Source organism: Leucoraja erinacea, chromosome 17 (genome assembly GCF_028641065.1).
Source record: "Leucoraja erinacea ecotype New England chromosome 17, Leri_hhj_1, whole genome shotgun sequence".
NCBI classification, from domain to species: Eukaryota; Metazoa; Chordata; class Chondrichthyes; order Rajiformes; family Rajidae; genus Leucoraja; species Leucoraja erinaceus.
The window spans coordinates 15,884,658-15,909,468 of record NC_073393.1 but is presented as its reverse complement, the minus strand read 5'-3'; the positions used below and the strand labels follow the sequence as shown (position 1 = coordinate 15,909,468).

At 43.1% G+C, this 24,811-nt stretch overlaps 2 protein-coding genes across 3 annotated transcripts in view; one reads left to right on the top strand and one right to left on the bottom strand.

Moving 5' to 3' along the window:
* Positions 1 to 231: 231 nt before the first annotated feature.
* LOC129705203 (cleavage and polyadenylation specificity factor subunit 5) lies at positions 232 to 10,855 on the bottom strand. The gene is made up of 7 exons (XM_055648669.1): positions 10,605 to 10,855; positions 8,353 to 8,553; positions 5,966 to 6,029; positions 5,383 to 5,472; positions 2,287 to 2,362; positions 1,359 to 1,473; positions 232 to 669 (listed from the first exon to the last, which is right to left on the bottom strand). The coding sequence occupies exons 1-7, from the start codon at positions 10,715 to 10,717 to the stop codon at positions 648 to 650; spliced, it is 681 nt and encodes a 226-aa protein (XP_055504644.1). The 5' UTR covers positions 10,718 to 10,855; the 3' UTR covers positions 232 to 647.
* An 8,130-nt stretch (positions 10,856 to 18,985) lies between these two features.
* The window catches only part of amfra (autocrine motility factor receptor a), a 46,054-nt gene continuing 40,228 nt past the window's right edge, over positions 18,986 to 24,811 (top strand). The window contains exon 1 of one of the 2 annotated variants that reach the window (XM_055648668.1): positions 18,986 to 19,575. In XM_055648668.1, the coding sequence (XP_055504643.1) occupies positions 19,183 to 19,575 (393 nt within the window). In that variant the 5' untranslated portion in view covers positions 18,986 to 19,182. The remainder of the gene's footprint in view (positions 19,576 to 24,811) is intronic. The other variant, XM_055648667.1, reaches the window with a different exon arrangement.

Genomic DNA, 24,811 nt, shown 5'->3' with positions numbered 1-24,811 from the left:
TCGAATATATTCAAGTATTTAATGCCTCGACACACTCCTTATAACAGCTGCATAGAATCACTTGTTTATATACCTCAATGGTCCAAAGCATATCACTTAACTGCAAAACATGCAGTTAACATCCCAGGTTACAAAACAGCCCTGAAAAGTTCACCGTGAAATTGGAGGAAAGAATTAATCAGAAGATTTGCTTCAAAATCACTTCTACTATATAAACCAAAGCAGAATAAATCAGGTCAGTTTTGTCTTTAATCAATATACATCGACTAGGTTTCTCTCATATCCAATTACAATAGGTCCAAATAAATGGTGAAATACAAAATACACAAACTACAGCTAATTAAAACCCTCAAAAATAAAGGTATTTGTCCATTTAATAAAGTAGAAAACTCAAACAATTACATAAGCAGAAAACATTTCTTAAAAAAAAAGCACCAGTTAAAACTCCTCGGCTTCATAGTTGGTGTACAGTTGAACAAAATCTCACAGGAGCATCAGCTGAGCAGGTCAGGTGCTGCATGCTGTTGGATTTGGTTTGTAGAACCGATTTACTCTCTGGCTGAGAAGCCAGACTACTGGCTTGGAGATGTTCACAAGAAATTGTAGTTGTACATCCATCAGGATCTTGAGCAATGCATCCATACACTTCAGTTATAAATAAAATTAAACCTAAAAGTTAAAGAAGAAACTTCAGGTACATTTAAAAACAAGTGCATACACTGCAGAGGAAAAAAAACAACAGATGAGCCAAATCGCTTCATATAGAAAAAGCATTGGATGAATCAGGCCACATAACTTGAAGCAGACCAAATCAGCGATTTCAGAGTCTCACGATCAGCCAGTTTATGCAGGTAATATTTAGAACAATTCAAAGGTTTCAAAAGCCTTTTATCGTCATGTGTATCAATTAAAGTACAGTGATATTCGAATTATTGTGCTTCAAGAATTCTGTCTTACAGCACTTTGTCAGCTTGTTACAAGGAAAAAAAAAGAGCTGAAGGGTTTAGAAACCCACATTAATCAGAACTCGAGCCTAGTGCAAATGTAGATGATCCATGGGGAAAGGAAATTTAAAAAAAAAACAAACATCAGACGTTGGTTTTCAGTTTGTACTGAAAATTAGTTTATTGATAATGGAAGTGCCCAATATAGAAATAGAAAGTGGACCATGCAAAACAATTGTCAGATGGTTAGGAAGATATCTTTAAAATATTAGTGACTGCATTTAATTTTTAATATGTAAACTAGTGAGGCAAACATGACAGAAAGTAATAAATCCAAGGAGTCATATTCCCAGAAGCATGACTTGACCATTTCAAAAGAAAATTGCTTAAGCTGTTAGTGCATTTTTTCATTACCTGCTCAAAAGCTGAGGAAGGCTGGAGATAATGGGCCCATAACCAGGAGCATTGTCATAAAGTTCAAATAACGGAGCAGCAACCAGCTTGTAATTCTTCGGAACTGCAAAAAGGGCTGTTGTAAAGCAAAGACCATTAGAGATCAAAGCCACCCGATAATCATATACAGCAGGGGCTAACAACTATTTAGCATAATATAACCAACACAACACCTGGACCCCAACCAACACAATCCAAAATACAAGACAGTGCAGCACAGGAAGAGGCCAATGGGCCTATAACGTTGCGGCACACACAATGCCAAGATAAATTAATTGAAGTGAAGCAGTTAATTTTGTCGATGGGGTTAATGTGATTAATAATCTGTGAACATTTCTGTGGCGTGTGGCTAGCGAGTGGCGTTTTAACGAAGGTAGAAAAGACACATACACACAAATACAAGATGACTTTTATAGGTATAGAGATTGTTGGGGTGTGGTGAAGCATCCATAATATCAGCCAACTTATTACACTTTTTTTGCATCACAAACATCAGCCATCACTTTTTGTCAACATCTAAATCAAAGATAGAGGTGAAATTCAAGTCTATAAGTAATTGAAATAGCATTGCATCAGAGTTGCCCTTCATACAAGCCACTGACTAACCAAACTCCTATACATTTGCTATGCAGATGCCAAAATTCCAATGTTACAGTCAAACAACATAATCCAAGCAACAGTCTAACATATCAATCATATATGCAACTGATGTTCATTGGATCTTGCAGTATATGAACTGTTTGCGCCGCTTTCCTTTTCACTCATTTACCAAAGCACTTGAGACAATGCAACAAATCAAATGGTATCTAGTGAGACCACCTTTGTAGCTGAATGTTTTTGTCTGGTCGCATTTTAAATGCCATCATATTTACACAACTGTACATCATACCTTTTTCTTGAAGTTGCACTAAGAATAACTTTTTGTGCTCTTTGGGTTTGGTGATGTGAGCTGGAATGTAGGGATACTGGAGGAGGGAAAATAACATTTATCTTAATATAAAATATGATGTTTCAGGGCACTTAGATGTATTATTCACCAGCTGTTAAAAAAGATATTGGAACTAATCACCATCAGTGGATGAAAACCAAACAGCAAATCAAGATATCCAAGCAAGTCACTGATATACTAGTCAAGACTATAGTAGCTCAGAATAATAGCTTATTTTTCCAATATAATGAATGGTTCCCAAAGCAGTTTTGTTGCGAGTTGACAGGAATGCCATAATTAGTCTCTGGAAATACTTTGACTCCATACCAGGGACATAACATATAACAAAGAATAAGATTAAATAGTACAATTATTCCTGCAAGACTATTTCCATTCCAAAAAAAATCACATTTCAGCCAAAGGAGATCTTTTAAACCAGATAAAGACAAGGAAGGCCTACAGATTAAAATTCTGAATGTGGGCAAGGAAAATTTTGAAGGCATTAGAAAGAAACTCAAGGTGATTGGAGTAGGTTGTTTGCAGGCAAAGGATTATCTGGAAAGTGGGATGCTTTTAAAAATGTGATGACTAGAGTTCAGGGCTTGAGTGTTCCTGCCAGGGTGAAGCCAGGACAGATGGACGCGAGGAAGCTTGGATGACGAGAGAAATTGAGGCTCTGGACAGGAAAAAGGAGGTTTTGCGAGGTGTGATCAAGTGTATCCCTGGAGAAGTTTCAGGAACTGAGCAACATACTTAAGGAGGAAATCAGGGGGGTAAAAAGAGCTTTGGAGATAACTTCAGCAGATAATGTTAAGGAAAGTCCAAAGAGATTTTAAGTGTGTTAAGGGGAAAAGGGCAACTAGAGGGAGAACATGACCCCTCAGAACCCAAAGCTGTCATCTGTGTGGAGCCCCAGGTGATGAGCAAGGTCTTCAATGAGTATTTCTCCTGTTTTTACCATGGAGAAAGATGAATGAGGAACTTGGGGTTGTCAATGGAAGGGTTTTGGTGACAGTCAGTATTACAGTTGATGAGGTGCTGACATCCCAAGGCGCATGAAGATAGACAAACATTTCAGGCATGATCAGATATGTCCGTGGATACTGTGGGACATAAGAGAAGTAATTGCAGGCGTCCTGGCTGAAATATGCAAATCTTCATTAAATAAGACTGGATGGAAATGTTGGCTAATGTTGTGCCTCCATTTAAGGAAGGCTGCAAGGAAAGGTTTGGGAATTACAGACCAATGAGCCTAACATATGCAGCAGGCAAGTTACTGGAGAGTATTCCGAGGGGCAAGATAAATATGGACATTTTGATAGGGTCTGATTAGGGATAGTCAGCATGGTTTTGTACATGGACGATTGTATCTTACCAACCAGATTACGTTTTTTGGAGATATAACCAAAAAGGTTGACGAGTGCAGAGCTGTAGACATTGTCTATATGGATATCAGCAAGGCATTTGTTACAGACTGCTGGAAGGCTGCTCTGGAAAGTTAGATTGCATGGAATCCAAGGAGAGCTAGCTGACTGGATAGAAAGGTGGTTCAATGGAAAGAAGCATAGGGGGATGGCAAAAGGCTGCGTTTCAAACTAGTGGCCTGTGACTAGTGGGGTGTCTCAGGGCTCACTGCTGGGCCCATCATAATTTGCAGTTTGGATCAACGATTTGGATGAGAATGTACAAGGCAGAATTAGTAAGTTTGCAGATGACACTAAAGGGGTGGTATTGTAGATAGCAAAGATGACCATCAAAGATTACACGACGGTATTGATCAGTTGGTCAAGTGAGCTAAGGAATGGTTAATGGAGTTCATTGCAGGTAAATGAGAGGAGTTTCATTTTGGGACCTCAAACCAGGGCAGGACCTTCACTGTGAATAGCTGGGTCCTGGGGAGTGCAGCAAAGTGTAAAGATCTAGGAGTTCAGGTATATAATTCTTGAAAGTAGCGTCACAAATAGATAACGTGGTCAAGAACCCTTTTGACATAGTGGCCTTTATCAGACAGGGTACAGAGTATACAAGTTAGGATATTATGTTACAGTTTTACAAGACATCAGTAAGGCTACATTTGGAGTATTTGGTTTAGTTATGGTCACCCCACTAATGGAAAGATGTTGTCAAGCTGGAAAGAGTGCAAAGAAGATTTACGAGGGTGTTGCTAGAACTTGAGGCCCGAGCTATGGGGAGAGGTTGGGCAGACTGGTACTTTATTTCTAGGAGCCCAAGAGGATGAGGTTATCAAGCTGTATGAGATCATACGTACATGCACAGGGTCATTTACCAAGAATAGGGGAATCCAGAACCAGAGGACATTTGTTTAGGTGAGAGGGGAAAGATTTAATTGCAATCTGAGTCAACTTTTTCCAGAGGGTGGTGGATATATGCATGAGCTGCAGAAGAGATAGTTTCAGCAGATATAAGCATACAACATATAACCATATAACAATTACAGCACGGAAACAGGCCATCTCGGCCCTTCTAGTCCGTGCCAAACATTTATTCTCCCCATGTCCCATCTACCTGCACTCAGACCATAACCCTCCATTCCTTTCCAGTCCATATACCTATCCAATTTATTTTTAAATGATAAAATCGAACCTGCCTCCACCACTTCCACTGGAAGCTCATTCCACAGCTACCGCTCTCCGAGTAAAGAAGATCCCCCTCTAAACTTCTGTCCCTTAATTCTCAAATCATGTACTAGAATAGCATTTAAAAGACATTTGGACAGGTACATGGACAGGAATGGCTGAGTGATTTGGGCAGGTGGGACTAGTGCAGATGTGGTAGCTTGGTCAGCATGTTACATATTTGTGTTATACAACTCTAAGTGAAGCCATTTTCTTTAAGTTTTAATAATAAATAGCACTCGGGAACAGCAAGACAGTCGCAAACCTTCGGAAGCACTGTTCTTTACATTGTGTTTAGCATTGAACTAGATCTAATCTTTCTATAAAGCATCAACCATGTCTCAAGAACTTATAGTTATCACATCCATTTTATTATTCGCAAAACATCCGAGAAGAGTTCATAAAATTTAGCACAACTCACCTGAGGGGGCTCAAAATTCGGCCTCCACCAGTTTCCGATGCAATCATCAATTACCCAGTCTTGCTGCACACCATCTTGACGGCCTAAAATCTGTTTTAAAAGGAGAACTTACAGTTGTATCAGTTCGTCTTCAACATCAAACAGATGTGAACTTCTCCGTCTTGGGGGTAAGGACCATCAAACCCTTGGGGCTTGTCTGATAGGTGCTGGCTTTAATCAGGTTGTTATCACACCCCACCCCCCCTACACCTTATTTGGCTGATACTTTGACAGCTTATTTAAAAGGTGGGGAAATCAGTGGAAACATAATGGTAAATGAAGCACAAATCACAAGGAATTTCCTGAAAGGCAAGAAAAGCAAAATTGCTGAGACTAGATGAAGAGACGAGAAGTAGGATTGCAGTTTGTGGAAACCTAAATGATCTTTATGATTCCACTAGTCTTTCCATACTTACATCAACCCTCAGAAAATTTGCAAGATTCAAATCAGGCCTGCTAGTAAAAAAATGACATCCAAACCAGAATCAAACCAGCTGATCTTTTAGCAAATCTTGAAGTGTTCCCATATGAATGCGCCACATACCTCAGTCATAAGTCGCTTCAAGCCCTCCACTTCATCTTCTGTAGGATTTAGCTCTCCACCGGGTCTATATTAACATAGCAAAAACTGTTACAATGCAAAAAAAAAAATGCACTCTAGATCATATCTAAACATGTTAGAGCTCAGAATCACAAAAACAGACCCTTCAGCCTACCTTACCCAAGCTGGCATACTGGGCAAATCTGATTTGCCTGCAATTGGCCCTTAGCTCGCTATATGTTTCCTATCCATACATCTTTTGAAATGCCTTTTACAAGGCATTTTTATCTGCCTCTATTGCTTCCTTTGGCAGTTCATTTCAGATGCAGACTACCTCAATTGCCTGGGGTCCTTCCAAAATCTTTTCCCTCATCTTAAGCCAACGCCCACTAGTTTTAGAATCTTCTATCCTAGGGAAAAGGGCATGAACATTCATTTTTGCCACACCCCTCATGTCCAGTTTACTACATAGATCATTAACACTTTGTTCACAAACACCAAATCTAGCTGTGTCCATCAGTCAGTTATTAAAATTATTCTCATTAGCTCTTGGGTGTGGAGATAGATAGGGCTCTCAATCATTAACTAACAACTGCTGCCAATACCATGTATATTAAGCACACAATATTTGTATTCTGTTGTTAAGAAGACTAGTGTTCAGAAATAGTCTGCTCTGTAACCATTGCACCAGTTACATTGGTATACACTGATACATCTGTTAACAGCACTGGATTGGAAGTCAATGGTTTTGGGACAGGAAGCACACCAAGATGAAATAAATTACATGAGATCTGTTTCATAGCATTGAAGTATTCTGAAATAGATTGGTGAGTTTAGATCAATCTATTCCTCTCAATTAAACACTAGATAGCAAATCTTCTACTGCAGGGAATACCTATCTACATTTTCTCACTAGACATCCCCAGACCAAGTTTATCCTGTGAACCAAAGTGTATTGAATTCAAACGTGACAAGAAATTGCAGTTACTAGAACCTGGAGCGTTGGAGGAACTCAAAAGGTTAGGCAGCATCTATGGAGGGAATTGATAGATGATGTTTTGAGTTGGGACCCTTCTTCAGACTGCTCCATTCCCTCCACAGATGCTGCGTGACCGATTGAGTTCCTCCAATACTGTTGAATTCAATACACTGAAAGTACCTTAGAAAACATATGATCTGCCCACAAAATTCATTTTCCAATATTCTCCAAAAATGCAGTTTAAAATGAAAATATAGGTTAAACTATGACTTCAAGTCAATGTCCTCAACTAAAACAGTTTGATGTTTTTGACATGTCCCCAGTGAATAGAGATGTGAAAGCAAGTCATCCTGAACCCCTTATTTATAAAATGACTATTTTCTATTATGGCGAGAGAATTGAGAAATTGGAGGGGCAAAGCAATTGGGGAGTGCTGGTACAGGATGCCCCAAAACATTCATTTGCAAGTTGAATCGGTAGTAATTACGGCAAATGCAACGCTAGCAATAATTTTAGAGAGGACTAGAATATAAAAACAGGGATGTAATACTGAGGCATTATAAATGCACTAGTCGGACTGTATTTGGTGAATTGTGAGCAGTTTTGGGTCCATATCTGAAGGATGTGCTGGCTTTGGAAAGGGTCCAGATGAGGTTTATTAGAATGATCCCAGGAATGATTAGGTTAACATATGATGAGCATTTAATGGCACTGGGCCTCTAACCACTGGAGTTTAAAAGGATTGGGGGGGGGGGGGGGGGGGGGGGGACTAAATTGAAAACTTACTAAACAGTGAAAGGCTTGGATAGAGTGAAGAGGATGCTTCCACTAGAGGGAGAGTCCAGGTCCAGAGGCAATAGCCTCAGAATAAAGAGAGATGAGGGATTTTCTTTTGTCAGAGGGTAGCGAATCTTTGGAATTCATTGCCACAGACGGCTGTGGAGACAAAGACAATAAATATGTTTAAGGCAGAGATTGACAGATTCTTGATTAGTACAAGTGTCAGGGGTTAAGGCGAGAAGGCAAGAGAATGGGGTTGAGAAGGAAAGATAGATCAGCCATGACTGAATAGTGGAGTAGACGTGATGGACCACATGGCCTAATTCAGCCCCTATAACATAGGAATTTAAGACCTACTAGCTGCACACTATTCATACATATTCATAGAAAATGATCAATGCCTTTTTGCGTCTAACCATCTCACGTCCATCATATGGAAAACGTTTACAACATTTGGCTACAGTCACCATCTGAAGCATGACATTAGTAAGATTGATGGACACCAAAAGATACACCAACTCCAGTACACACCACTGATCAGCCACCAAATGTACTTAAAATGTTTCTCAAGGACTTGATTCATACTCCGAACCTTTTAGATGTTATTGATCTCATTGACATATGGACTCACAATTTAAAGAAGGTTGTTCCCAATTGCAGCAATAAAACATGAGGCAGCCTGTGTTCATGAACAATCAGGACGCCCTCCACCGTGCGCCTCATGCCGATCTTGTCAAATTCCTCCCTCATGCGTTGAAATCGAGCAGCAACCGAGCAATCTTTTTCATATAACGGTTCCTTCGTACCAAATGTGTAGTTGGTCAATGGATACCTAAAGAAATTCCACAGATTTATGCACAACATTTTTCCAAGACAGGGATAGACATAGATCTAACATACTTAGGGTTCTAGGATAAGGGTAAATCAAGCTAGACGATAGAGAGATTGCTGTCAATTAGTGAGAAGCCACATTTCTAGAATGCTGTTACTTTTCAATTTTCACATTGAAACAGTGTTAGGTGAAAAGCCACATTAATTCTATTTGCCTTTCCACTGATCAAAATTCATTAAAAAAGATTAAACCCTTTTTTTTGTTTCATCATTACCCAAAACAGTAAATGTTTATCACAAAAATCAAGAGCTGCTGGAAGAATTCAGTAGGTCAGGTAGTATCAGTGGAGAGAAGAGTGGACAGTTGAATTTTGGATTGATATCCTTCATTTAAAGTCTAGGTGAAGCGGCTTGGCCCGAAACATCAACTATCCAATTCCCACCACAGTTGCTGTTGAATTGTTCCAGCAGCTCCCTTATTTTGCTACAGATTCCAGCAGCTGCAGTCTCTTGAGCCCCCAAAAGGCTGCTTACATCTCCCAAATGAAATCAATTATATTTGTCAAAACTGCAGATTAGCTTATCTTGTTGTTCTCAAATACCCTATTCTCCTAACACAGCCAAGCAGCAGGTGTATTTCAAAAAGACTAGAAGTGCATGCAATAGAGCTGAATGTTTTTCTTCAATAGTTTAGCAATGAAATACTTTGTATTTGCAGAATTAGGGAGGAAGGAAAAAACCATAACGTTTCACTCACAATTAATAGCAAGATATCAAGGTTTTAGATATTGCACTAAATGCAAGGTAACAATATCAGTTGTGGAATACCATCAAAAATGGGCAATGAAACAAGGAATAGGGACCAGGTACTATCATGGAATTGTCACTATAATGAGTTAAGAGATAAATGAGAATAACACAGCCCATGTGTTGTATAAAAGGGATGTCAACATTAAACAAAATTTAGTACTTACAAAGGCTTCTAAAACTAGATTTAGAGTATTAATATTTTCAATTACATACAACATCCTTTATATCCTGAACAGAGAAGCATAAAGAACATTCACAGATATTGCATACTGGAAAGGCTAGTATTTAATGCCCATTTCTAATTGCTCTTGAACGAAGTGGCTTGCTGGATCAGTGAGTCAACTGTATTATAAGGATCCTGGAGTCCACTTACATAGGAGACTAGTCAAAACATCAGTCATCTATCAAGATTAATTAAATTAATAAAGATAAAACATTTGTGCCCAATGTAGTTCAATTTGAACTGATGCCTGGTTCATTACTCCAGCTGACTTGGATTACTAACCATACTAAAGCAATTTCAGAAGTTTATAAAATTGAGAAGTATGGATAGGATAGACAGTCAGAATTGTTTTCCCCCAGGGTGGAAATGTCATAGGGTGGAAATGTCAAATACTTGAGGGCATGGCTTTAAGGTAAAAGGGGAAATTTAAAGATTGTAAACCAAGTTTTTTTTTTTTTGCCAAGACAAAATTGGAATATATATGAAGGAATTTGCAAGGAATGAAGGGACTGTGGATCGTGCAAAGGCAGAAGGATTTGGTTTAATTTGATGTGTTCAGCATAGACATCGTGAGCCAAAAGGCATGCACCCAGGCTAATAATTATGTTAAATAGCACAGTAGAATTGAACAAAGCATTAAAGTTTAAAAAAAACTAGAGATTTATAAACACATCGTATCGACAAGTCTGCAAGTAATATTAAGCCCCCTCCAAACTACAAAAGATAACAGTTTTACATTCAAACAACCGTCGGCAAATTCTTCAGATCAGGGACTACATTTGCAGGTACCAGCACTTGAAATACACAGTGGGTGGTGCAGCCGACGATGAATAAATAATTTGAACATCACCCAAACTACACACCACACAATGGACCCCAGACGACACATTACTGTTCAATGTTAGGAACAGTCAGTTACTGCTTGCTACACGAGTCCTGTCACACAGAAGGGCGTTTGGAAGCTTGGCGGTTCTTAGCGAGATACAGACCACCTATTACCATCCACTACGGTTACTCACAGGTTAATGGTCCTTTCCAGGGTCAGGGGCTTGGCCTGCAGATATTTGTTCCCATACTGAGAGACACCTCGAGGCCAGCCAGCCTGCGAGCGGCTCGGTGGAACCACAGACATGGCAGCAGATCTCCGTCTGCGGGAGTAGACTCTAGGACACGGCGAAGCCACGGGAACAGACAAAAGTCTACAACGCTAAGAACTCGAATCTACGAATGAACCTGTCTTGGCGCTTTAACCGAAGAGATTCGCTTCCGGGTGAGCACAGCACTTCCGGGTGAGAGAACGGCGCCAGAAGGGATGTGCACGTGATTGGCCGGTCCGTGCCGCCGCCGCCGCCGCCGCCGCCGCCATGTGGGGGCTGCTGCTGCTGCTGCTGCTGGAGTGCGGGCAATTGTCGAGACCAGCAGAGGGAGCTTTTACATCAGCTGCAAATAAAAACAATATAAAGCAGAAAGACAGTTCTTTGAAGTGAGAATTAAAATCTGGAAATACTCGAAAGGTCAGCGCCTGTGAGAGAGAAGCAGTTATCTTTCTTTTTCTTCAGATATCAGCAGTTGTCTGAACTGTTCAGCGTTTCCGGTATATAATTATATTTTATTTCACAATCCCAGCATATGCAGTATTTTGCTTTTGACTTCTTATAGAGGGGGAGCCTATGCAACCTTTTTCAGACAGAAATGTCAAGTGGATCACCATTTCCTATTATTGAGGTCTCCACCATCAGAAAGGGCAGTTTTCAGTGAATTTGTTTCACAGCATATGATGCCAAGACTGGATAACGTGTGTTACACAAAAAAAGCTGGAGAAACTCAGCGGGTGCAGCAGCATCTATGGAGCGAAGGAAATAGGCAACGTTTCGGGCCGAAACCCTTCTTCAGACTGAGGTGTATTCGGTATAGGATCTAGGGATCGAGAATATCCCAGTGGTGTGGCTGAAGACGTGCTCCAGAACTGCACGCAGCTCTGAGCAAGCTGTTAAGTACATAAATCTATTTGGAAAATTGCCGAGGTAAGAACCAAAGATGATAGAGCGGTGCAAGATACTCCACTCCTACGTAATCCAACGCACTGAGGCGTTGTACGTAACGGAGCGTCACGGCCGCCATCTTTCAATGCAAAACGTGACTTCCGTTGTGCCTCTCGCAGTGTAATCCGCTCCATCATCTTTGGTGTAATCAGTGTTGTAGGGGAACAGTGTGATATAGCTCATTTATTACTTCACATATTTTAATTAATTTTATTGTAAATGTTTCCCCCCTGTTTCTGCCTATTTCCCTCCCATCCTTCCTCCCCAGCCCCCTCCTTTGTGCAGTTTCCCTTGCATTGTATTGTGCAGTTCCCCTTGTATTGTTTTAACACACACTGTGCACAAAATTAAATTTAACATAGATGTAAATATATATATTTATATATATGAATGTGTGTTTGTGTGTGTGAGAGGCAAGTTAGAGATAAATAGATAAAGTTCCTTCTCATGGATCAGAAGCAACTTTGATTACACTGATGCAATTATAAAGAAAGCACATCATCGCCTCTACTTCCTGAGATTACGGAGAGTTGGTATGTCAAGGAGGACTCTCTCTAACTTCTACAGGTGCACAGTAGAGAGTAGGCTTGGTTCGGCACCTTGAGCGCCCAGGCGCGCTAAAGACTACAAAAAGTAGTAAACACTGCCCAGTCCATCATCGGCTCTGACCTCCCTACCATCGAGGAGATCTATTGCTGCCTCAAAAAGGCTGGCACCACACCATCCTGGCCACACGCTACCTTCAGGTAGAAGGTACAGGAGCCTGAAGACTGCAACGTCCAGGTTCAGGAATAGCTGCTTCCCCACAGCCATCAGGCTATTAAACTCAAATGAAACAAAACTCTGAACATTAATAGACCATTATCTGTTTATTTGCACCTTATCTGTTTATTCATGTGTGTATATATTTATATAATGGTATATGGACCCACTGATCTGTTCTGTATTCATGCCTACTATATTCTGTTGTGCTGAAGCAAAGTAAGAATTTCATTGTACTATCTGGGATGTACATAAACCATGAAGGCAATTATATTTTTAAATATACACATGTAAATATATGGATATATATGTTGTGAGGTTAATTAAAATTTTACGCTGCTTGTAATTTACTAGGGGATGATGGGAGTGTTGAAGGAAGTTCTCGATTTATATTATCAAGGAGTGATGGAGCTGATGGAGAAGACGCACATCGTGTAAGGTCACGAAGTGAGACAGTTGACTGATGTCCATCCTGATACTTGATAGTTGCATAAGAAGGGTTGACATCAGTCAGTTCAACTTCATCAACAAAAGGCTCATTCTTATTTGATCGGACGTATCGACGAAGCAACAGGCCCAGTGCTGGTCAACCATGATGGCAGAGAAGTACCACTCGAAGAACGGTGTTTCAAGTTAAAGAACCGCTCGTGTTGAGTAGTATTGGTAGCAGTTGACAGTAGAGATCTGATGGAATGTGTAAATAAGCAGACTGTACAATATGGTGTTCAAGATCATCTTTAATCAGTACCCATAATGTAGCGGTACAGTAGGTTATTAGTTGTTAGTTCATCGTTACCGCTTCCAAGACTGACCAGTATAGGAAGTGGGTGTTAGTATGAATCATACAGTAAGGTGGGGTTAGTGATGCTATTTCTACTATGATTGGTTCACATGCAATAACCAATCTACATCCTTCCCCGTAAGGAGCGAATATAGTTAAACACACATGCAGCTAGAATTCAAACATACTCTACTAATACGGCCCGAACGCGCACGGACCAACCCCTCTCCCTCTTCGCCAGAGAAATTAGAGGGAGGCGGTGAACCCGGAAGTGAGAAAGGTGCAGGGGACACTCGTGGTGACCAACAGGGAGAGCATGCGGGAGAGGTAGTGTTGTTGTTAGTCATAGCCACCGGACGTGGTGGAGTGAGGGACATGCTAGAACTAGTGGTGGCCACGGCAGCAGATGGCTGGAACAGTAGAGGTGGAGCAAAAGGATCGGCTGGTGGGGACGTGGTTCCTTCACAACCAGCAAGTGTTGGCGGCGGCGACGGTACAAGGCACCATCGATGTCAACAGGGTAGGATCGGGGTACTTTTGACGGGCCAACAACGCAACCTAGACGGGAATGTCCCATAGTAGTTTGCAAACGGACGACTTGGCCCGGCAGTAGTGGTTTAAGTGGTTTGTTGGACTTGTCACGTGATCGTTTCTGGATGTTGTGTTTCTCCTGGATGCGCTTCTGGATCGTGGCTGGCTTCAGCACCTGTAGTACCAGCTTCTGCTGAGCGATTGGTATCGGTGGTCTCGTTGTTCTGGACGTCAGGCGTTGGGTTGGTGAGCCTAGGACCCCGTCTCGAGCGATGTTTCTGAGGTTTAAAAGGTCGAGGTACACATCCGACTTGGCTAGGTGGGCACGTTCCATTAGCTGTTTCGCGCTTCTGACGGCTCGTTCAGCGAGCCCGTTACATTGTGGATACTCGGGGCTGCTCATGACATGGTGTAAATTCCATCGGTTGGCAAAGTATTTGAACGCATAGCTGGTAAATTGTCTTCCGTTGTCGGTTTGCAAGCGGACAGGTGCGCCAAATGTGGAGCAGTGTCTCTAGCTTTTGAATTACCATTTCTGATGTGATAGCGGGCAGTAAATCAAGTTCGAACCAGTTAGAGTAGGATTCGACCAGGACTAGATAATATTTATCGTGCCAGCGTTGTCCAGGGCAGTGCTGGTGGAGGTAGCAGGCGCTGTCTCTGTTGGTGTGGCACCAGGCTGTTGCAGATGGAGCAGGAGGCTGTCCTGTCCCGTATGTACTTGGCCATTGCAGGCCAGTAAAACATATTCTTTGCGTGGGCCAGCGTGGCATCGGTGCCTGGGTGGCAGCTGTGTGACTCTTTGTAGTATCCGTCACGTAAGGATGAAGGGATCACGACTTTGTGGCCCTTAACTACGACACCGTCCTGTATTACCAGTTCATCACGGACTAAGAAGAACGGCTGCACCTCCAGTGGTGTGCAGGATTGCCTGTCTGGCTAGCCCCTTTTAATTATGGATGAGAGTCGCTGGAGAGTGACGTCAGCGGCTGTATGTTCGGCTAGACGGCACAATCATTCCCTGGGAATTAAGTCAATGCTGAGAATCGTAATCTCGTCCCATTCATAGGGGTGTCGTTCGCTGGATTCAGGAATTGTTTGGTTTTGTCCTCGTGGACAGAGTCGAGCTGGTCTTGAGATTCTGGTAAGAACTGGATCTCACTTCTGACACCATGTAAATAAGCAGACTTTACAATCTGGTGTTCAAGATCATCTTTAATCAGTACCCATAATGTAGCGGTACAGCAGGTTGTTAGTTGTTAGTTCATCGTTACTGCTTCCAAGACTGACCAGTATAGGAAGTGGGTGTTAGTATGAATCATACAGTAAGGTGGAGTTAGTGATGTTATTTCTACTATGATTGGTTCACATGCAATAACCAATCTACAGAGTGCAATGCATCTGGTAGAACACATTCCCACTGCTGATCTGATATGTCATTTGACTTTAAAGCCAGCTTCACTGCTTTCCAAATGATTCCGTTATACCTCTCAACCTGATTATCATGCTACCCATCGCTTCCCGAGGCCCCTATCTGTCAAGGGCCTGCTGGAGTTTATCGGGATGGTTAATATCTACCACCAATTCGTCCCGTCAGCAGCCACCATCTTGCGGCCGTTGTTCCAATGCCTGGCCGGTATGCCAGGTCTGGTCCAAGGAGGCAGAGACGGCATTCGAGGGGGCTAAGACTGCATTGGCCAACGCCACTATGCTGGAACGCCCAAACGGCCCTCACCGTGGACGCTTCCGACGTCGCGGTATGCGCCGTCCTCGAGCAATGAGCATGTAGTCGCTGGGTGCTGCTGGCATTTTTCAGCAGGCAGCTGTGAGTCCCCGAAATTAAGTATAGCGCTTTCGACCGGAAACATATTGCGCTCTACCTAGCGATCTGCGTTATTTCCTGGAGGGGCTTGCATTCATCGCATTCACGGACCACAAGCCACTCACGGTTGTGTAGACCAAGGTATCCGATCCCTGGTCTGCCAGACAGCAGCGGCACCTCGCCTACATTACCGCATTCACATCTGATATTCGGCATGTGGCAGGGAAGCTGAACGTTGTGGCTGACGCGCTGTCCCGCCCAGCACCGCCCGCAGTTTCAGCGTTAAGTTTAGGCGTGGATTATGCGGAGCTGGCCGCTGCCCAACAGACAGATGCCGGCATGGAGGTTTACAGCAATGCTGAATCAGATCTCAAGCTGGCTAAGGTGCCCTGCAGCGCCGCCGGCGTGCGAGTCCTTTGCGATATCTCCACGGGCAAAGCCCGTCCCATTGTCCCGGTTGCTTGGAGGCGTATGATTTTCGACTATCCACAGCCTAATGCACCCGTCCATTTGCACCACCTCTGCCTTGGTCGCGGCCAAGATCGTCTGGCATGGGTTGAGAAAGCAGGTCGCAGCATGGGCCCGTTCCTGCATCCCGTGCCAGAATTCCAAGGTGCAGAGACATGTGCAGGATTTCGCTGTCCCGAACAGCAGGTTCCTGCACATCCATGTTGACCTGGTGGGTCCCTTGCCGTGTTCGCGCAGGGCTACTCACCAACTGACTATCGTGGACAGGTTTACCAGGTGGGCGGAGGCGATACCGTTAGCGGATACCTCCGCTGAGGCTTGCGCGAGGGCCATCGTCTCGAATTGGATTGCTCGTTTCGGGGTTAGAAACATAGAAACATAGAAATTAGGTGCAGGAGTAGGCCATTCGGCCCTTCGAGCCTGCACCGCCATTCAATATGATCATGGCTGATCATCCAATTCAGTATCCCGTACCTGCCTTCTCTCCATACCCCCTGATCCCCTTAGCCCCAAGGGCCACATCTAACTCCCTCTTAAATATAGCCAATGAACTGGCCTCAACTACCCTCTGTGGCAGAGAGTTCCAGAGATTCACCACTCTCTGTGTGAAAAAAGTTCTTCTCATCTCGGTTTTAAAGGATTTCCCCCTTATCCTTAAGCTGTGACCCCTTGTCCTGGACATCCCTAACATCGGGAACAATCTTCCTGCATCTAGCCTGTCCAACCCCTTAAGAATTTTGTAAGTTTCTATAAGATCCCCTCTCAATCTCCTAAATTCTAGAGAGTATTCTAGCGGTTCCCTCTGATATCACTACTGATCATGGGGCCACGTCATCCCTGTGGAGTGGTATGGTGCAGCTGTATGGCGCGAAGCTGCACCAGACCACCGCGTATCACCCAGAGTCCAACGGTTTGGTTGAGCGTTTCTACAGGCTCAAGTCAGCGTTGAAAGCTTGGCTCACTGGCCCCAATTGGGTCGACCAGTTGCTTGGGTCCTCCTAGGCATCAGAACCACTCCTAAGGAGGACCTCAACAGCTCCTCTGCCGAGTTGGTTTACAGCTCGGTTTTGCGAGTACCTGGGGATTTCCTGCCCGTCTCCCGGGATCAGGAAATCCCGGCTTTGGCGGTGTTAGCTGACCTTCGCGAGCGGGCGCACGCTTTGGTCCCGGTTCCCACTTCCCGGCATGGTTCGGCTGCGGTGCATGTACCTACTATGTTACGGGATTGTGCTTATGTTTTCCTTTGTAGGGATGCTCACCGCTCGCCGTTACAGCGGGTGTACGAGGGTCCGTACAGGGTGCTGAGGACTGGTGCCTCGACGTTTACGTTGGACATGGGTGGCAAGGAGTTCGTCTCTGTGAGCCACCTTAAGCCAGCGCATGTTATAGGGGGCATGTAGCGGCGCCTGCGGGTATCGAACAGGTTTGGAAGCCGCGGTCACGTGACTCGGGAGGGGCTGCTTGATTTTGCGCGGTTTTGTTTTCGCGCGGCAGGTCAGCACTGACCACCATTGTAGCCAGACGTGACAAGAAAGCCTGTAAACTGAAGAGTGAATTTCCGAATAAAAATTATTTAAAAAATTCAGTTGTCGTTCTTGTCATACCGCCAAAGTATGTTATTTAACGCATGCGTGCCATCCAGGAGCAGTTCAGACAGGGAGTACTGAACGGAATGCAGGGGCTTTGTCAATAGTTTGGTTGCTTCGTGGTCAATAGGGTGATTTCACGAAAGGTCACTGGAGCGTAGATCTGCACCCACGTGACCGAAAATTTCAACTGGAGTACATGTTATACATCGGTACATGTTAGTGAATGGGAAAACACGCACTTTCCCACCCGTTAAAAACATGGAAAACGGCCGATATTTGAGCTGATATTTTCTGTGCTAGTCGGGGTGACCGTGAAGCACAGCGACCTAAATTTTCAGGCAAAAATAAAGATAGAAAGTAAGGTAATTACAAGAGGGAACTGAAGGTGGAAAAACAGCGGAAGTGCTTAGCAGACATTTGCCGTGGAGATTTAAAGATCCAAAATATCGGGAATTATCGCGTTTGCTCGCTGAATTTCATCAAAAGTAAGTTAATAATGCCTGCCCAAGATTGCATGATATTGCAGAGAGTTGTGGATGCAGCTCAGTCCACCACACAGACCAGACTCGCATACATTGACACCATTTACATATCACGCTGCTTTGGGAAAGCAGCCAACATAATCAAGGACCATTCCTACCCCGGTCATTTCTGCTTCCCACTGTCCTCGTAGGGCAGAAGAAATAGAAGCTTGAAAGCACACACAACCAGACTCAGCAACAGCTTCTTCCCCCGTTATTATGCTTCTGAATGGTCCTTCCATAAGCTAAGGCATAGTCCTGAGTTTCCATCCTGCCTTGTTGTGGACATTGACATTTCGATGTTTTTAACGGGTGGGAAAGTGCGTGTTTTCCCAATCACTAACATGCACCGATGTACAACATGTACTCCAGTTGAGATTTTCGGTCACGTTGGTGCGGATCTACGTTCCAGTGACCTTTCGTGAAATCACCCTATAAACTTATGAAGTTAAACTACTTGTCGTTATTTCTACAACGTCATAATATGTACTTTAGGGATGTCATCTAACCCGCCGAATTATTCCAGCGCCAAGTGTTCCTAACGTACCAGACAACAAAATGCTGGAGTAGCTCAGCGGGACACGCAGCATCTCTGGATGGAAGGAATGGGTGACATTTCAGCTTGAGATCTGTCTTCAAACTGAGTCAGGGGAGAGGGAGACACAGAGATAAACTCCCACCCCTAAATGTAAGGTGTGAAAACTAGACATGAAAGATATAATTTCTTCAATTTTCCACGGCGATTTATAGCAAGATTATCACATGATTACAATTACATTGACCGCAGATGAGAATAATGTCGCGACTGCTGCAGTGACCCCGGAGATTATAACCATGGCAACGTGACCTCACCCCTTTCAGGATGTTCCCTGAACTGTGCTGACGTCTCACACATTTCATTTCCGGGTGCTTTCAACAGATCACCAGCCGCCCCGCTTGTTGGCGACGTCGCCCACTGCTACTCGCCACAAACTCGGGAGGAGCAGGGGAGACAGCGGTTCGCGCCCGCGCTTCGTCACTGGCTAACGGCAGCGCCGCTCTCACCCTCACCCTCACCCGCAAGTCGAGCCTCCGCCCGATCATGCCGCTGCTTTTCCTCGAACGCTTCCCTTGGCCCAGTCTGAGGTTGTACACAGCCCTCAGCGCGGTACTGCTCGCCGCCAGCCTCTTCAGCGCCTACTCTCACCTCAGCCTGCCCCCGGGCCAAGCTCCGATCTCTGTCCCTCGTTACCATCCCAACCTCGGCACTCCCACCCCTATTGACGCCATAAGCGGCGATCTACCGGCCGCCGAAGCCAACAGCGACGGGGATACCGGAGCAGACCGCGAGCAGCGCGTCCACCCCGGCGCAGGGATCTACGTTGACCATGGTGAGCCCGATTTGGGACTCTCGGGCAGACCGGAGTGGGCTCAAGGCCACGGATTCGCCCTGGAAATAGCCTGGTACCTGGTATCAGACGGCTGGTGTATTTGGGTGAGTGTTTGGGTTTCTCCCTTCACCCCGCCCCCTTCCTGTCGCCGGAAATCTAAAAATCGAGAGGACTTTCTGTCCAAGCTTCATACTTTCAAGAGGCAAAATAGTTAAGGCATTGACTTGCTTCAGATTTTTCTAAATGTGCGAAATGTTGAAAGTAAAATTGCAAGTCCCCCAAAGCGTTTTTAAAATATAAGAGTGAATTTTCTGGTGATAATGGGATGTAGTTGAATTATCGCTAAAACTCCGATGGTCAGATAATATTTCCTTAATTTCCCGTGATTTTCTCTGTTGGAAGGAATCGAATATTCTGCAGAACTTTTATTTTGCGTTATTTTAAAATTGGATACTTTGTATTTTTAAACATCTACATCAAAATCTTCAAACAATTTACTGAACTGAAAGATATGTTTCACTTGGGATAAATATTTAGAACATACAAAATAACATTGTAAATTAGTCAAATAAACGTTGTGAATCTGATTATTTGCCACTGGCATTGGATTCTTGTTGTGATGTGTTAGGAAATACCTTTTATTCGTCATTGTATTTAGTTGAAATGTTTGTCCAAAGTTTTAAAGCATCTTGTAAATATTTTGGAAATTATTCTGTTAAATTCAAAATATCGCAAACTTGGTAAAACATGATATTTTATAATAGCCATAATGTTGTTCTGCAGTGAGTTAATCAACAGGAAATTCCCTTTAAGCTACTCATGAATCTACATGAATATGAATTGCAAACTTTTTGAACTTTGAAGATGAAATCGGAACTTGAAACAATTTCAGCTTGGATGCACATTTCATAGGCAAGATGGTGCCCAACAAATATTTATAGTGTTTTAGTTAGTGGAATTTAAAGTCTTCAGACTGTTTCTACAACAGCTGTATCCAAATCTGAGCACAAAAAAAGGTTCAAATTTTTCCCATCCTACTTAAATATTGCCATTTTGTGAATATTATATTTGTCCAAAGTGCTCGGTTTATCTAAAGCTAGGCAAGGAAAGCAAGTCAAAGGACTTGGATCACAATTGGATTTAACTGTCATATACCCATACCCATGTATATTAACACTCAGTAGAGATTCATGTGGTCAGAAGTCTCATTTGCTTTTTTATTCTTGCCTTAACCTGTGTGTTTGTATGCAAATGTTAATGCTTTTGCCATTTATCCATACCCATGTATGTTTACACTTGTTATAGAGTCGCTGAATAGTGGTCAGAAGCCTCCCATGCTTTCTCCCCCCCCCCCCCCCCCCCCCCCCCCCCCATGCAAATGTTAATGCTTCCCCCTACTCCAGGTTTATTTTTATGTTTATGCAAACTTTTTCCCATTGTGTAATTTTGTAAAGCTAACTACTTTCAAAATGATATTTTGGGGATGAGTTAGAAGGGGTAGAGATTGTTGGACGTTTTGTACAATAAACAGAAGATTGATAGTTATGCTCAATTAATAAAATAAAATGGAGCCACATAATGGCAATCTAAATGTCACAAGCAAGATAAAGCCTTCTCACTTCTATACACAAGCAAGATAAAGCCTTCTCACTTCTATACAGTTTATGGATTATCTAGAAATCTGTGTATATAAGCTATCAAAGAGCTCTCATAAAGAACAGCCATGAATTTAAATATTCATTGTACAAGATGTAAAAGTGAATTTATGAGACAATACAAATAGTAAGAGCATACAAAAGAAACCATTTGGACAAGTGCTGTCATGATAAGATAAATTTCCATTGAATGTACCTGTACTAGATTGTCAATTAAATGTATACAGTTACTTTAGCTAGATTGGGAAATTGGTTTAAAAAACATGCTCGAAAGACAAATATTTAAATAAATATTTCAGTATAATGTATGTTTATTGAAAATTATAACACTTCTTTGGGAGAAATAATTTGGCCTAGAGAGAAAGTATAGAGTTGGATTAAGAGGTTTATAATGTTGCCGGATGTCTGGGGGCTGATAGAATTTTAGTAACAAACAAAGAGATGTCAGTAATTGCCAGAGAAAATGTGAGAAATAAAATTGGGCAAGAAAGGAATGTGTCTTATTTCTCAGAGGAAATGTAATCTAGGTCCCATTGGATTCAGAAGAAATTAGATTTCAGAATGAGGAAGTACACCAACATTTTTTTTTGTCTCAACAACATTTTAGAAAATGGGAATAAAGTCTGTAATGGAGCAACGACAAGGTACCAAACGTTAAGGTATTGCAAGTGATTGATCCCTCCAACTTGATATTATCTTTAGAGTTCTTAAAACATATGGCGACAGCTTCTGAAAGTATTATTTGTGATCTTCCAACATAGTTTGCATGCGTTGTCATGCTATTCCAGGAAATTGAAAGAGATGGAGACCTATGTATCAATTAATAATAGATTTTTCAATGGTGATAATTGAATTGCTTGTTAAATCTGTGGATGCTTAACAAATATTTAAGGCTGAGATGAAAGAACATTCGATGCACGGGGAATTGAAGGATACAATTCTTCGGCTATAAAGTGGAAGTGAGGGTTTGAATGGTGCAGGCTTGAGGGTTTTGCGTTACTCTTGTTCCTAGATTTAAGTTTTGCATTGAGATGAAGTTGTTTGAAAAGATGTGGTGTGGTTAATGTTTTTGGATGGTCGATAGACAATGGGTGCAGGAGTAGGCCATTTGGCCATTCGAGCCAGCACCGCCATTCAATGTGATCATGGCTGATCATCCCCAATCAGTACTCTGCCTTCTCCCATATCCCCTGACTCCGCTATTTTTTTAAGAGCCCTATCTAACTCTCTCTTGAAAGCATCCAGAGAACCTGCTTCCACCGCCCTCCGATGCAGAGAATTCCACAGACTCGCCATTCTCCGTGAGGAAAAAGTGTTTCTTCGTCTCCGTTCTAAGTGGCTTGCTCCTTATTCTTAAACTGTGGTCCCTGGTTCTGGACTCCGCCAACATCGGGAAAATGTTTCCTGCCTCTAGCGTGTCCAAGCCCTTAACAATCTTATATGTTTCAATGAGATTTCCTCTCGTCCTTCTAAACTCCAGTGTACAAGCCCAGCCGCTCCATTCTCTCTGCATATGACAGTCCCGCCATCCCGGGAATTAACCTTGTAAACCTACGCTGCACTCCCTCAATAACAAGAATGCCCTTCCTCATATTAGGTGTAAAGTTTAAAAGGTTATGATAAAATGAGGTAAAATGGAGACAATAGTAACTGCAGATGTTAGAATTTTCAGCAAAAAAACAGTGCTGGAAGAAGTGCGGGTCACGCAGCATCTGAGGTGGGAATGGGCAGATGATATTTTGGGTTGGATTCTACAGACTATTTAGAGTAGGGGGAGAAAGCCTGGCATGTGGATGGATATTGAGTGGAATAAGTGATAACTCCTAGCGGTGAAAGAGACGAGGGTATCAGATAATGAAAGAAGAAGAGTGAAATATAAGGCTGGAAGGCAGAATATGGATGGAAGGGGACAGTGGGAGGGAAAGAGTCAAAGTTGAAGGGAATGTATGGAACTTGGGGATGTGAAATGAGTGTGTGAAGGGCAGGAAAGGGGCAAGTTACAGTTCTTACAGTTTGTGTGTGGCCTCACTCTGGCAATGTATGAGGCCAAGGCCAGAAAGATCGGTATGGGAAGGGGAGTTCACATGGTTAGCTACCGGGGTGTTCCAGCAGACCTTAGCAAATAGAGCACAAGTGATCAGTGTGAAGATCTGCTTGTCTACACTTGTTCTCGTTGATATAAAAGTGGCCAAAGTAAGGCCACATGCACTTTGGAAGAACAGCACCTCGTATTCCCTTAGGCAGCTTAGACCTCAAGGTATGGATATTGAATTCTCCAACTGCAAGTAACCCCACCTATCCTACTCTCATTTCCCTATGTTGCACTGTGAAAACTACTCCATGAAGAGTGGATTTTTTCCAACTGAAGTTGCTCATTGCTTGATTTAGTGAATTGGTAACATTGGGTGTAAGCCACGCTTTTTGGTGCCCAAGTATTAATTTTATGTTTTGGTCAAGAACTGAATATGCACTGCTGCTGTGTTTTTATCCTGTTTACAGTCTGTCTGGTAGAAATGGTTTTCCTTGGGAACCATTATTCAGTTTGACATGTTGTATAAAAGCATAGTATTGCAAACTCGCTAACTTTAATAATTTCATAACTTTTTTTAACTTGTGTAAACAGTAGCAGCTGCTTTTGTTTTTATACCAGGTACTGATGGTCAGTTTCTGGATCACTTATTTGCAACTGGTAATTTTTTGAATAAGAGGGAATATTTTATGCTCACTTTGAGCAGAGGGTCAATAGAGGAACATCACCTGCCCTTTAGTCTCAGAGGCGCCTACACCAATGTTCACTGTGGCAATTGCAAGATCGGCCTTCCTGAGAGGGAATCTGTGGAATCCTACAATACATGAAACATGAAATTAAAGTGACAAGTTGAAAGCCCAGGATTGGGGATGTGCAAAGATTGGGGGAGAGGGAGGGGGGGGGGGGGGGGGGGGGGGGGGGGGGGGGGGGGGGGGGGGGGGGGGGGGGCAGTCTACCCCATGACAGGAGGAGGGATTGTACAGTTTGGTAGCCACAGGGGAAAAGGGCTCTCGTGGCGTTCTGTGCTGAATGTTGGTGGAACCAGTCTGTTGCTGAAGGTGCTCCTCAGGGTTGATCAGTGTGTCATGGAGGGGGTGAGCGGTATTGTCCAAGATGCTCTGCAGTTTGAGGAGTATCATCACCTCCAGTGAATCCAACCTCACCCCCAGGACGGAGCCAGTCTTTCTGATGAGCTTGTTAATTCTGTTGGCCTCTGTGGCCGTCGTCTATTTTATGATGATCACTATTATCCTAGTGCCAAAGAAAACTAAGGTGTCATGCTGTAACTATTGTCCAATGGCTCTAACATTCACTATCATGAAAGTGCTTGGAGAGACTGGTAATGGTGCAAATTAACTCCAGCCTCCCAGACACTTGATCCACTGCAGTTTGTCTCTCGTCACAATATGTTCCAGCGGATGTCATCTCACAAGCCAAGGTTCGCCTTAGGAACACCTACACAACAAGGACACCTATAATCTCATCCAAAATGATCTCCAAATTCCTGAACATTGGAGCCCGCACTGCCATCTGCCATTGGTTCCTCAACATTCTGATCCATAGACCACATTCAGTGAGGATAGGGGACAACACATTGTCCACACTAATTCCTAATACCAGTACCCTGCAAGGATGCGTTTTCAGTCGCTTATGATA

Bases quoted from the DNA above. Each gene is read 5' to 3' on its own strand.
- LOC129705203 (XM_055648669.1), bottom strand. From the start codon at position 10,717: ATGTCTGTGGTTCCACCGAGCCGCTCGCAGGCTGGCTGGCCTCGAGGT. The intron at 6,030-8,352 runs GTGAGTCCATAT...ATGTTAATATAG, and splicing joins GGAACAACCTTCTTTAAATT to ACCCGGTGGAGAGCTAAATC. The intron at 5,473-5,965 runs GTATGTGGCGCA...CTTTTAAAACAG, and splicing joins TGAAGCGACTTATGACTGAG to ATTTTAGGCCGTCAAGATGG.